This window comes from Rousettus aegyptiacus, unplaced genomic scaffold (genome assembly GCF_014176215.1).
Source record: "Rousettus aegyptiacus isolate mRouAeg1 unplaced genomic scaffold, mRouAeg1.p scaffold_m13_p_1, whole genome shotgun sequence".
In the NCBI taxonomy this organism is placed as follows: Eukaryota; Metazoa; Chordata; class Mammalia; order Chiroptera; family Pteropodidae; genus Rousettus; species Rousettus aegyptiacus.
The window spans coordinates 5,805,228-5,817,222 of NW_023416284.1; the positions used below are offsets into that span (position 1 = coordinate 5,805,228).

The 11,995-nt window shown below is 50.7% G+C and overlaps 1 protein-coding gene across 9 annotated transcripts in view; it reads left to right on the forward strand.

Annotated features, from left to right (window-relative positions):
* Nucleotides 1–4,350, forward strand: part of KIF1B (kinesin family member 1B) — a 120,936-nt gene extending 116,586 nt beyond the window's left edge. For 8 of the 9 annotated variants that reach the window (XM_036228492.1, XM_016163590.2, XM_036228497.1 and 5 more), the window contains one exon: nt 6–4,350. In XM_036228492.1, the coding sequence (XP_036084385.1) occupies nt 6–48 (43 nt within the window). In that variant the 3' untranslated portion in view covers nt 49–4,350. The remainder of the gene's footprint in view (nt 1–5) is intronic. The other variant, XM_036228519.1, reaches the window with a different exon arrangement.
* Nucleotides 4,351–11,995: the final 7,645 nt, after the last annotated feature.

The window sequence follows — 11,995 nt, forward strand, 5'->3', positions numbered from 1 at the left end:
CACAGGTCAAAACTCTCCCGCAGATGCCCCAGCCAGCCGAAGTTCTGACTGCCGAGCGCCCCCACTCGCCTTCCAGAGATAAAGTGTTACCTCTCATCCTCCTCGTGATTCTTGCCGGTTGCTCTCGTGTGTGATCCTGTGGCTTGACTACTTTCCCCCTCGTCCGGCACTTTTTCTAGCTCCCGTTCCCCATCGCCATTGCTCTGTACTCTTTCTTTTTTCCTGTGCTGAGAATCTTGTTAGTAGCATGTGGCCTAACAAAAGGGGGGAAAAAACCACAAACAAAAAAAACGAAACCCGGAGGGGACCCGGCGAATCTCCAGACTCTTCCTCAGTGTGTTCTGGCTCCCTTTTGTGTGACGCGTCCTCACGGCGACCGCCCCTGGTGTCTGCCGCTGTCTCTGGACAGCTCTGTCTTTTTTTTTCAAAACAACATAATTCTTTTCTTCTTTTCTATATTTGTGATATCGCTTTAATTTTTCTTGGGTGGCTTAGAGACAAAGGAGGAGACATCTGGCTTTTTAGAACCTGAGAGGAAAAATCTTACCTTTTTTCTTTCTGTCGCTTTTTCCATCCCTAATCCCTACGTTTTCCATTCAGGGAAAAGGTCGTGGTGAGCTTGGAAATGTGACGGGCGTAGCCTCTGAAATCGGGGCTCCTTGAGAACACAGTTACGCACTTTCCGGTTAGTCGGAGAGAAGAGAGGACTTTTTGGCAGCCTGGGACGGTGGCTGCCGCTGACCTTGTAGGAAGGGAGGAGCCGAGGATATTGCTGGTGGGTTTCAAAGGATCGCAGGGTCTGGCGGTGGGCCGTGAAGGCGGGCGGTCGGCAGCCTGTTTCCAGTTGCTCACTGTGACTGTTTTTCTCATGGGGTAGGAACAGGGGCGAGCCTTCAGAGTTTCTCAGGTCTGTTCTTGGCTTTAGTAATGACGGTGGCTCAGTTTGGAATTAGTGCGGTGTCATACACAAATGTCCCACAAGGGGGCAGTGTTTCACTTCTGATGAGGAACCTGATGGTCATTGTTATAATCATGGTGATGCTTAGTAATGAATGACCTTGTGATTATTGTAGCTTCTTTTGATTAAAGAAATGTAGCTTTCAGGCATAAACTTGGAAGTCTTTTCTGAAGCCAGTGGTGATTTTCAATAATCCTTGTCAAATTGAAAGCATCAGCGATGCCTGCCCTTTACACTAAAATAAGCGAACATGGCAGGCTTTGCTTTCTGGATCCCAGGATTAAAACCAGCCTCCTTCCACCACTGGAAATAAAACGAAAGGACATCTTGAGGCAGAAAAGAGGATCCACCTGAGCCCAGGCCTCGGTGTTTTGTTGCTTTGTCTGCCTGGTCTGGCTTCCTCCTCAGTTGTCTCCCTGCACGAGGAGAAAGGAGGAGCCTCCGGCCGAAGGTCAGTCTCCTCCTCTGACAGAACAGGGGAGGCTGCTGGGAAGATTCTCTCTCTCTCTCAGCTGCCGGTGAATTTTACGGGAACGACGTGGAGGAAGAGGCCTGCGTTGACTTGACTTGTTTCGCCGGTCGACTTGAGTTGTTTCGTACCATCCTTTACTTCCCTTGCACACACTCCCCTGTTTGACCATCTCGCAGGCATTTCGGAAAGTATCTGACCGCTCCCATTTTGTGGAGAAAGGGCCTTTGGCCTTGAGGCTGCTGACTCGAGCGCTAGGGGACTGATGACTTTGCTTCCGGTGGCAAAGGGCGAGGGCCTGTGCACTCTGCAGGACAGGTGCTGAGTGGGCTCGTCTCTGAGAAGAGGGCCCCCAGCTTCACCCAGTAAAACTGGCTGCAGAGAGGAGGAAAAGCGAGTCACAGAGAGCTTAATAGAAGAAAAGACACAAATCACAGGCTGTGACCTTATCGGAAAAGTGATCAAGAAAAACACTAGTAGATTTTTAAAAACTTTTTTCTTCTTAAAACATAGGTCACTAACCATAATGTTATTTGTTTTCTAAGTGGTATGTAAGATTTTTAATGTAGTTAGAGGTTTCTTCATTGTCTGATGGACACAATATGCCCTTCTGGTGTATACTCAAATCTAGGGTCTGTCGGTGCTTAGAGACAGCTTCCTGGACTGGAATCAAATCTAATTTCAGGGAAATAAAGATGAAATTTCAAGGTTGCTTTTAGAATTAAATCATGGATGCTGCTGCTGCTAGGAGGTTGGACAGAAGGTTCCATGTCTATGGCGAAGTGAGGAAGGCCGAGGGAGAGAGAAATCATGTGACCCACTGAAATGACTTTGGCTTTTCCTTCTAACTCAAACAAAAGTGGCTTGGAAAGTCTTTGCTTTGGAGGCGTCAGGTACTAGAACAGGCTGAGCTGGATTCTCACATGCCCAGGTGAGAAGGCCTCGTGAGGAAGCGGGGTTCTCGGAAGGTGTTTCTGCCGCCCGAGGAGCCTCTGCGGTGGCTGATAGGCACAGGCGGCCCCTTTTGGTACCCCTCTTTCTTCAGGGCCCCATCTGCAAATTGGAGTTCGCACAGTGTCAGGGTGGATGTTCCCTTTTCAGACAGACCCATCTCTACTTTGAAGCTCTCAGAAAGGACTCATGACAGGAACTATTTATGAGGCTTTAGCTGAAGCCAGAGTGGCAAGAAAGTTGAGGAATGAACTTAACCTTTAAGGAAACTACTTTTTGAGGGTTTTTAATTTATTTTTTTTCCCAAAGCACTACTTTAAACAAGCAAGAAAAAAGAAAAAGAACTCTTAAATTAAGAAGTGAGTGCTAATTATAGCTAATCATCTTCTCCTGTTCCTCCCCCATCTTTCTCTCTCCTGCCAAAGCAGAGCGTGGACTCAGCCCACACAGACCCGTGCTCACCCCCTCCCTTCCCTGCACCCACCCGCCTGGGGGTCAGGCAGCTCTCAGGCCGGGCCGTGCGGGGCCAGCCAGCCCCTGCCCGCAGCCAGGGCCGCAAGGAAGGGCTGCTCCCGGCAGCCGAGGGCACCAGAAACCCCGCACGTGGTCGGAACGCGCTGACGGCGAGAGAAAGTGATTTTTCCCAACTAGGAAACCACTCTCACTTCATATGTACATATATAGATACATATACCTTTCCCTCTTCATCTCTGTAGAACTTACGGAGATACTCATGTTTTCAATGAATTTTTTCCAGCTCTTTCAAGAGGAAGGACTAAGCTAAATCATTGGGAAAGGTCTTTTGGGATCTAAAACTGAAATGACTTCTCCTGGCTCGTGTTTCAAAGCAAAGACTTTGTTGCCTGCTGCTTGTTCTCTAATTTACAGGGATATTTAATTTTGTAAGGTATTTGTATATTTATACAGCTGTAATTAGTTGCGCAGGGGCTGGGGAGAGGAGGGCGGCCGGGCGCCTGGCCCCTGTCGGTGCCGTCGCCTCGCGCCGAGCCCGCTTGGCTTCCCCAGAGGGTCAGGGCTCGTTCGTTCCACCGTTCGTTCTGCTTGGGTCCTTCTCGTTCTTTCGGTTCCCTTTTTAAAATGTGATTGTTAGCCTGTTCCTTAAAAACAGTTCTAATTCCGCTGCTCTCAGAAGGTTTGCCGAATGTATTTTAAATAGGACCCTGGCGTGTGCGCACTGCGATGCACCCAGCATGTGGCCAGACCATCGCTGTGTGAAGTGGGAATGTACCGGCTTGTGTCTCCTTAGTGAACCGAGAGATCATCTGCTTTTGTTGTTCAAAAGGCCATTTATGAAATTCATATTCGAGTCCCATAAAATCTTAAGAAAGCCTCTGATCGTTTAAAGGAAGAAATCAGAGTTGACATAAATTTCATGATAAAACTCGCAGCCACACGGCTCCTCTCAGATGGAAAGTCCGCGCCGAGGTTGGTCTCTCGCCAGACCCTGGCCGTCGTGTGTTGTTTTCCTGTGTTCGGTTTATTTTTTTCATGCTGCGTATTTTGGCTTCAGTTCACCCGAGGACTCTCTCAGCCTTCTCTCCTGTAAGGCATCGTCTTAGATTTTGTGGCTCTGAAGTTCTTGTCTGTTGAGGTTTCGAGTCCCTTGTCACCATCCTCGTGCACTACAAGAAAACCCGTGAAGCATAAGTGGCCTTTTCGAACCAAGACTTTGCAAACTGATCTCTCCCCAGAGAAGGAGGCGAGCACATTAGCAACAATGTACATTATTAATTTCAGATTTTCATTTTCATGTTTTATTATGTAAATACCTGATGTTTGGAGCTTGAGTATACAGAATGTAAATATAGTTCTTGTATTTGTACTAATTCTGGTTCTTCTGCTGTATAGCCTTAGACGTGCAATGCAGACATTATCTAACTGTGTATGGTAACCTTGCATCACAGAACCATTAGCGAACGAGGTAAATAATAAAGGTACGACCAGTGCATCAGAGGCTCTCGACGTGCGTTTTTTCTGGCACTCTTTGAGGGCTTCGTACACAGGTTTTTCTTGCCTCGCGAAGATGCTCGTTCCTGGGACGGAAGTCACAGCGCTGTGACCTTCGCGTTCCTTTCTGATGGTTCAGAACAGCGGTCATGACGTCACCAGGAAGCGGGTGCTGTTTCTGAGAAAGTGCTTTCCTCCCCAGTATGGAAGTGGCGATTTTAGGTAGAGGATTTGTCTTTTTTTCTCCTGAAGCCTCTGCTCCCATACCTGCCGGCGATTCTGTAGTGGCGGTGGTGTTTTTGTGTGGAGGCGGGGGGTTCAAAAGTGTCACCATGTCCGCTCCATTTAACAAGCCCGCCTTGTGAGCAGAGCAGGGGCAGGGGCCCCTCTCATGGGTGTCTGGGGAGGGACGGAGAGCAGGGGAGGAGCAGCGTCCAGGCAGGAGGCGGCGATGCAGTCCGCACATATGGTGCGGCCGGAGGCTCATGGTTCGGGAGGTCGCCGGGGAACAGAACCAGCCCTGGCACTTGTGGTCCCCCCCCCCCGCCCCGCCCCGCGCCATTCCAGTGGGGACCGGTCGGTACACAAATTACATCAAGGGATAAGTGCCGCAGAGCAAAATAAAGCTGACCGAACGAAGGGCTGGGAAGGAGGCGTCATTTTATTTGTTCACTTAACTTTTTTTTTAGGCGAGGTACCCTTGGTTGACCTCACAGATTATAAGGACCTTGTCAGCTTACAATCCCTTATTTTTTAATTTTTTATGCTTAGAGCACCTGGTCTTCCTGGGTGGTCTCCCATCCAAGTACTAACCAAGCCCGACCCTGCTTAGCTTCTGAGATGAGATGGGTTGGGGCTTATTCAAGGTGGCATGGCCGTAGCCAGGAGGCATCATTTTAGATCACAGGTCAGGGACGGGGCCTCTCAGGAGAGGACATGGGAGCAGTCTCCTGAGTGAGGGATGGGTAAGCCATGCAGATCCCCTGGGGGAGAGGTCTCCAGGCAGAGAAATACGCCCGTGAGGCAGCAGTGTCCTCTGTAGGTTCCAGAAAGAGCGAGGAGGCCCGTTCGGAGTAAGGGGGAGAGCACGGGGGGCCCCGAGGCCAGGAGGGAGCCAGAGACCAGGTGGTTTTGGGCCCAGGTAACCCACTTCGCTGGAGGGAAGTAGGGAGACAGGCAAGGGCATCGGGAAGATGAGTCACATGATCTCAGTCACGCGGTAACGATGGGGATGGGCGTGAGAAATGTGTCACGTCGCTAGTGCGGTCCCTCGCGGACCGAAACGGCCACGTTCAGGATTCGTCTTCACGTCAGAGCTGCCGGTCGGCTGAGGAACTGCACGTGGCGCCCGAGAGAGGAGTCAGGTAACTGAGGACGGCGGCCTGGCAGCTCCTAAGGTGGAAAAGATCGGCAGGGGAGCAGTTAAGGGCGGTGCTGAAGTGGGAGTTTGATTTTGGTCCCGTCCGCTTTGCGGTATCAGCGTTTCCACCTGCAGGTGTAGTGGGTGAGGCCGTCGGGTGTACTCGCTGGACTCAGGGGAGGCTGGGGCTGGGGGCGGACATGCGGGACGAGTCCGCGTGGGGGGGGGGCAGGCGAGGGTGCGAGGCGAGGAGGTCGGGGGAGTGAGCGTAGCTGCGAGAACCAGGGCTCGTGTCCCGCAGCGCTCGGAGAGGGGGGCGGGCGAGAGGACGGCCCAGCGACGACGAGGCCCCTGCCGAGGAGACGGTGACACTTGGCAAGCAGGTAAGGAGGTGTGTGCAGGCGGAGAGAGGGGTGACTGTGTTGCCGACACGTTAAAGTAAAAACCGAGCCGTGACCACAGGCTTTGACTGCAGGGAGGCCTTAAGAATTTTGATGGAATCAGTGAACATCATCGCTTTTCCCCAATTTCAGAGCAAACAAGAAACAAAAGAATAAGGCAGTTGGGAGCTCAAAGTGTCATTTATTTTTATCTCTATTCCTGTTAAAGATGCGATTAGACACTGTGGCTGCATCGGTGGATAAATGGAGTCCCTCCCACCGAGCCTCAGGAAAGAGGGTTGGAAGCGGTGCTCGGCCGCCTGCAGCCTGCGCCAGGCGCACTCACCTGGGGGCGCTGGTAAAACGCAGGTTCTGGCTGAGCAGACCCTGCGGGGCCTGAGAATCTGCATTCCTGAGAAGCTTCCAAGTGACGTCAGTGCTGCTGTTGGCAGGAGTGTGGGGGGGGGTGCCCTCTTAACAGCAAAAGTCTAGAGGAGCAGCAGAGAATGTTCCAGGAGGCAGCGAGGCCCTCAGAGAGAGGCAGGACGCGGCAGGCTGTCCACGCATAGGGGCTCCTTCTAAACTCACAGGATTATCCTTTCCACGGGGGTCTGTGAGGGGCGGGCAGAAGCAGGAGTGTCCCGTACGGGGAGCTCCTTCCGTGGGAGGAGGTATCAGCAGCCCCTCTACCCTAACGGCGTCCAGCGAGCAGAGCATTTTCGTGGGTGATGCCGAAGAAAGCCTAACGAGTAGGTTCAAGGGAAAGAGGAGGTCGAAGGAATGAGTACAGCTAATTCTTTCAAAGGCTTTTGCTGTAAAGGGGAGAAGGGAAGGGGACGTGGGACCCAGAGAGGGTTTCGTTATAGAGAAAAGAGCTGGCCCAGCGTGTGCCGCTGATGGGGGTGGGCGACCTGGAAGGGGTTTGCCGGAGCGCGCCCCAGTGTAAGCGGCGGGGTTGGAGCTGACGCACCGTGGAGAGGTCGGCCCTCGGCCTAGGGGCGCACTGCGGTTTACCCACAGCCCCAGGAGGCGACGCAAAGTTGGGCAGGCAGCAGACAGCGAAGGGACAGGAGCCGGCACAGGCCCTCTCCGAGCGTCGCCTTCCTGGGACTGGCCTTAGAGTTAGGGCGGTCTAGGGGTTGCATCGGGCCATGTCTTCCTGAGCTCCACCGAGTTTTTTATTTAAACAGAATTTATGTTCATAAACCTGGTTCTCCCCTGCAACTAGACCTCACCCAGGGTCACACAGGATTGGTCCCTCACTAGGGCCCCTCGCTGTGAGTCTCCACGTCTCTCCCGGAGCTGACAGTGCAGAACATCGGGGTGTCCCAGGGTGCGGTGCGCATTTAACGCATTACTTTTCTCTGCTATTTCTTGCCGTTCCGCTTTGGGTTGGGCGCTGAGTTTCCCACTTTCCCTTATGAACTCCTCACAGGACTGCGGAGGCAGAGTCCTAAATTTTTAGCTTTTCTAAGCATGTCACTTGCTTATCTGGCTTTAGAATATGTGGTCTCTGGGTGTTTACAAAACCTCGTTCTTTCTAGCTAGCATGTGAACAAGTCATTTGTGTTCAGTTGCAGGAATTATATAGCAAGTAAGTGGCAAAGCTGGGATTTTCAAATCTGCCCCAACCAGTGTGTTACTTACACACCCTCTTATGTAAGGCAAACAAAGGATCCAGCCCTGGGAGGTTCGCAGAGAGGGGCTGTTTTTGTACGCTCCCTGCCCATGCCTTCAGTTGGGATTTGGGGAGTTAGGGCAAGGCCAAAAGTTGTTCAGATAAATAGTAATGTGTGTTGACTTTCTTAAGCAATCTAAGCCAAGCATTTGAGAATTTTCAAAAAACTGAAAGGTCAGCATGAAACTCTAGCACTAGGAAGCCCTGGCTTTACTGTGTCCACCTCTGGGGCAGACTTGCCTTTTATCCCAGCCCTGCTCTCTTTAAGCCAATCTGCTGTAGTTCTCCAACAATCCTGGGAAGCAGTAAATTTTTCTGGTGGTTAGCACCTTAACCAAGAAGTGAGAAGGCTGTGTAGCCTATAACATTAGTAATTGAAGAAAAAATTATTGGCTATTTGATTCGATGTTTAAAGGTTTGCTTTAAAAGGAGCTTATTTAATAGTAACTTGGGTGTGTCCAGATATTTAGTCACGTTGACTCAGCATAACTTCTCCCTTGACAAATCTCAGGCCAGAGCAATCAATTTGTTGCTGGAACAGAATGTGATGGTAGGCTTTTCTCCTTAGGAACCCCACAGAAAGAGGAAATAGTTTCAACAAAGTCAAAGGTGTGGGGGAGGTACCGAGGCTCTCTTGAAGAGGGCCATTGTGTCAAGTGCCACCTATAAAATTTCTGCAGGTGTTGTCTGTTCTGCGAAACTAGTCATTGAAAGTCAATTTCAATTCAGCTTCTGTTCAAAGTCAACTAAACATCTCTAAAATAGAGCTAGCTGTACCCAATTTCACTGGGAGGATCTGTCTGTGAGTGTGCGTGATTATGGCCTGCTAATCTGATTAGGAAAGAGCTCTGGGCTCCGCCCTAAGTAGACCTGGGTTAAAGTTCAGTTCCTTCGAGCACTGGCTGAGAAAATCAGCTTCCTTGAGCTGAGTTTCCCTGTCATATTAGGTGATAGTAATAATGGCGTCTTAGAATCATATAGCAATTCGAAGTTAATGAAGGACTCTCCTAGACGTTAGCTCATTTCAACACGGGAAAGGAGGCTGGACAGACAGGGGGTGGAAACCCTGCAGGCAAGGAGCCTGCAGACTTAGCCCCTGGAGAACGGCAGGGCCTTGGGAGTTTCCAGTCCCTTTGTCCTTTCTGAAGCTTCTCTCGGCATTTTCTGCTTCTGGATCTCATTCTCTGCAAGGCCGAGGTGCCGAATCTGGCCTGTGGAGGAGGAATGCCGGAGGAGGCAGCACCCCGCGTGGGATTCATGTCAGTGCCAGTGCCTTAAGTACAAGTCCCCAGACCCTGACCACTCTCTGGTGGACTCAAGATGAGGGCCTTCCCTGCAGACAAAAGGCCTATGCCGTGGAGTGCTGACTGAGGCAGTGGAAAAGGGGCATGGCATGCTCATGCTCACTGCAAAAATAAAGCATAAAATTGGGGGGCGGGAGGGGAATCCTAAAAACATTTCAAGGCTTTTGAAATTGACCAAAGGCAGACACATTAAAAAGCGTTTATTCTTGGGGAACAAGATCTCTAGAGCTTCAGGTAAGAGCGGCGGGAGCCTGCAGACTTCTTGCTTGGGGCTGCTCCCCATCTTTCCTTCTCTCTGTTAGTAAGAAAAGTTGTTTTACCAGCTCAGGGCTTTGCTCCAGGGGAGCAAACCTGATCACGTGTGTTTGGGGGTGGGAGGGTGGCGGGAGCTGGTAGTCCTGGAACTTTTCTATCAGCTGAAAGTGGCAATCTTGGTGAGAAATGAATGGAAAACACGGCTTACTCGCCTGAGGTTTCGAGCAAGCAGCAGACTAGCCATAACTTTAACAGGGAGACTGGAAATGAGAGTGCGGAGGGACTAGAGAGGCTCTCAACACCTCCTTGCTGACTGGGACACTCCAGAAAGCCCAGCAGAAAGTGAAAGCCCAGGAAGACTTGAGAAGCGGGTGAGCTGTGAATGAACTTCCCAGTGCCCACGCAGATGCACAGCCCAGGTATCTAAGCACAACATCTCCAAATTGGCTGGCAACTAAGTTAAGGAGACACAGGCCGACCCTCAGGAGGCCAAGTTAAAAACAATTATGTAGCAATTTAGTAAATACAGTAAATATTTTTTACTATATAGCAATGTCGTAAAGAATCTGAACAGAGTACTAGCTATGTGAAATTGGATTCTAGAAGGAGAGGAGAGAAAGACCAGAAAAAATTTATTTGAATTAGTAGCTAAGAACTCTTAATGTGTTGAAGGATATCAATCTACAGTAATAACTCTATTAATCCCAATAGGATAATCACAAAGAAATCCACAAGTAGACACATCATACACTGTTGGAAACTAATGGGAATGTTTTTAAAAACATCAAGAGAGTGCGCAGGAAACTGATAGTATGATTAGTGGTCGACTACTCATTGGAAACTGAAAGCTGTAGCCACTGAAGTGAGATACTCAAGGTGCTGAAAGAAAAACTGTCAACCAAGGATTTTTTTATCCAGCAAAACCACCCTTCAAAACTATGGGCAAAACAAAGACATTTCCAGATTAAAAAACAAAACTGAGTAATAGTGCTGGCAGACCTGCTCTACAAGAAAAAACTGCATTATCACAGTGGTCAACCCCGTGGAAGAAAGCTCAGACTGAGGCCCATTGTTTCCAGACATTGTATCAAGGTGCTTGGGTGGTGCGGGATGATACTTTAATAGGATGTGCTGGTGCACCCTATTTAGGGCACGCCGAAGGGGTGTAGAACAGAGGTAAAAACCATGGGGAAGACGATAAAACACCTAAGACGATGTGTATTTGGATCAGGAAGATAGATATGCCAAATGCATGGCTAGGTCATGGTCAAATGGGAGCTTTTCTATATCAAACAATTCGAGAAATGGATCATTTTTTCACCAGCTTAGCTGGAACCGTGGGAACCAGTCAGCTTTGCAGGAAGCTGCGGGGTGCTCGTCTCTCTCCCAGGTTTCACGAGGAAGCCTTAGAGCAATAGTTTGATTCGGTCCTATTTCCCACCACCGTTCACCTCTCTTCTGAGTCCTTCCCGTAAAAAAGGTGGAAACTCATATATGGATACTAAGTGTCAGACACAAGTTTCCGGAAATGTGTCTCACTGAGCCCCAGAGCTACCTTGTGAGATTTTTGTCATTCCTGTTTAACACATAAGGAAACTCGGATTCAATTACTTGCCCCAAATTGCACAGGTAGAAAAAAATGGAACCAGAGTGAGATAAGGTCAGTGGGACAGCAAAGCCCATTCATTCCCTAACCTCTCCATCAGGCAGCTCCCAAGAAAGACATTCCAGACCATTTGGGAAGCCATCTGATCTGACTTCGATAACTGTGCTGTCCTACCACTGAAGCTGGCTCTCTGAATCCCAGGTTTTATCGAGAGGGATCTTGGCGAGCATTTACCCGTCTCCCGAGGGGCAGTTCTAGTGACTCCCTGACTCAGCAAGTCTCAGCCCATTTTCCTCAACTCTAAAATACCTGGGCTAGATCAGAGGTTCTCAAACTGGTTGGTCCGAGGACCCTTTACCCTTAAAATTATTGTGGACCCAAAGAGCTTTGGTTTATGTGAGCTATGTTTACGATTTAAAAATTAAAACTGAGAAACTTTTAAGTAACAGTTTCCTCAGCTGTACAGGAAGAGGTTCAATGACTCGACCTCCAAGCCTGGCCCATCACACCCCAAGTACATTCAGCGCCTGCTCTCTCTGCGCCCGTTTCTTCACCTGCAAAAACGGCCTATGTTCCTGCACAGGGTCGTGTGAGGGCCACACGGGGTCGTGTGAGGGCCAACGTTTCCTGGCACCCATGGCACTTGCACGAATACTAGATGAGTAGACCTCGGTCCCTGCCCGGAGCTGAGCGACACGATACTTGAGCCCCACAGCGCAAGGCAGCACGGGGAGGAAGGAGTGAGGGACCCTCAGATGACGGGCGTTCATGTGCCTGGCACCCCGAAAGCGCGACCCAACCTGCCCCATGGTCCTTGCTGCGCGGAGCCTGGCAGGCCGGACAGAGCCGGCCCCGGACCCGCCTCCCAGCCCGCGCCCGTCCGCGCGCCCGGGCCAGCGCAGGGGCGATGTCATCGATGTGCTCGGCGCTCTCCTGAGTCGGCCCCCCGGGAGGGGGCGGGCCCGCCTGCCTCGGATGGTGTAACAGGCGCCCGGAAGGACCAATGGCGTGTCTGCACGGCTCCACCCCGTGCTTCCGATTGGCCAGCGCCGGCGGGCCAGGGCCG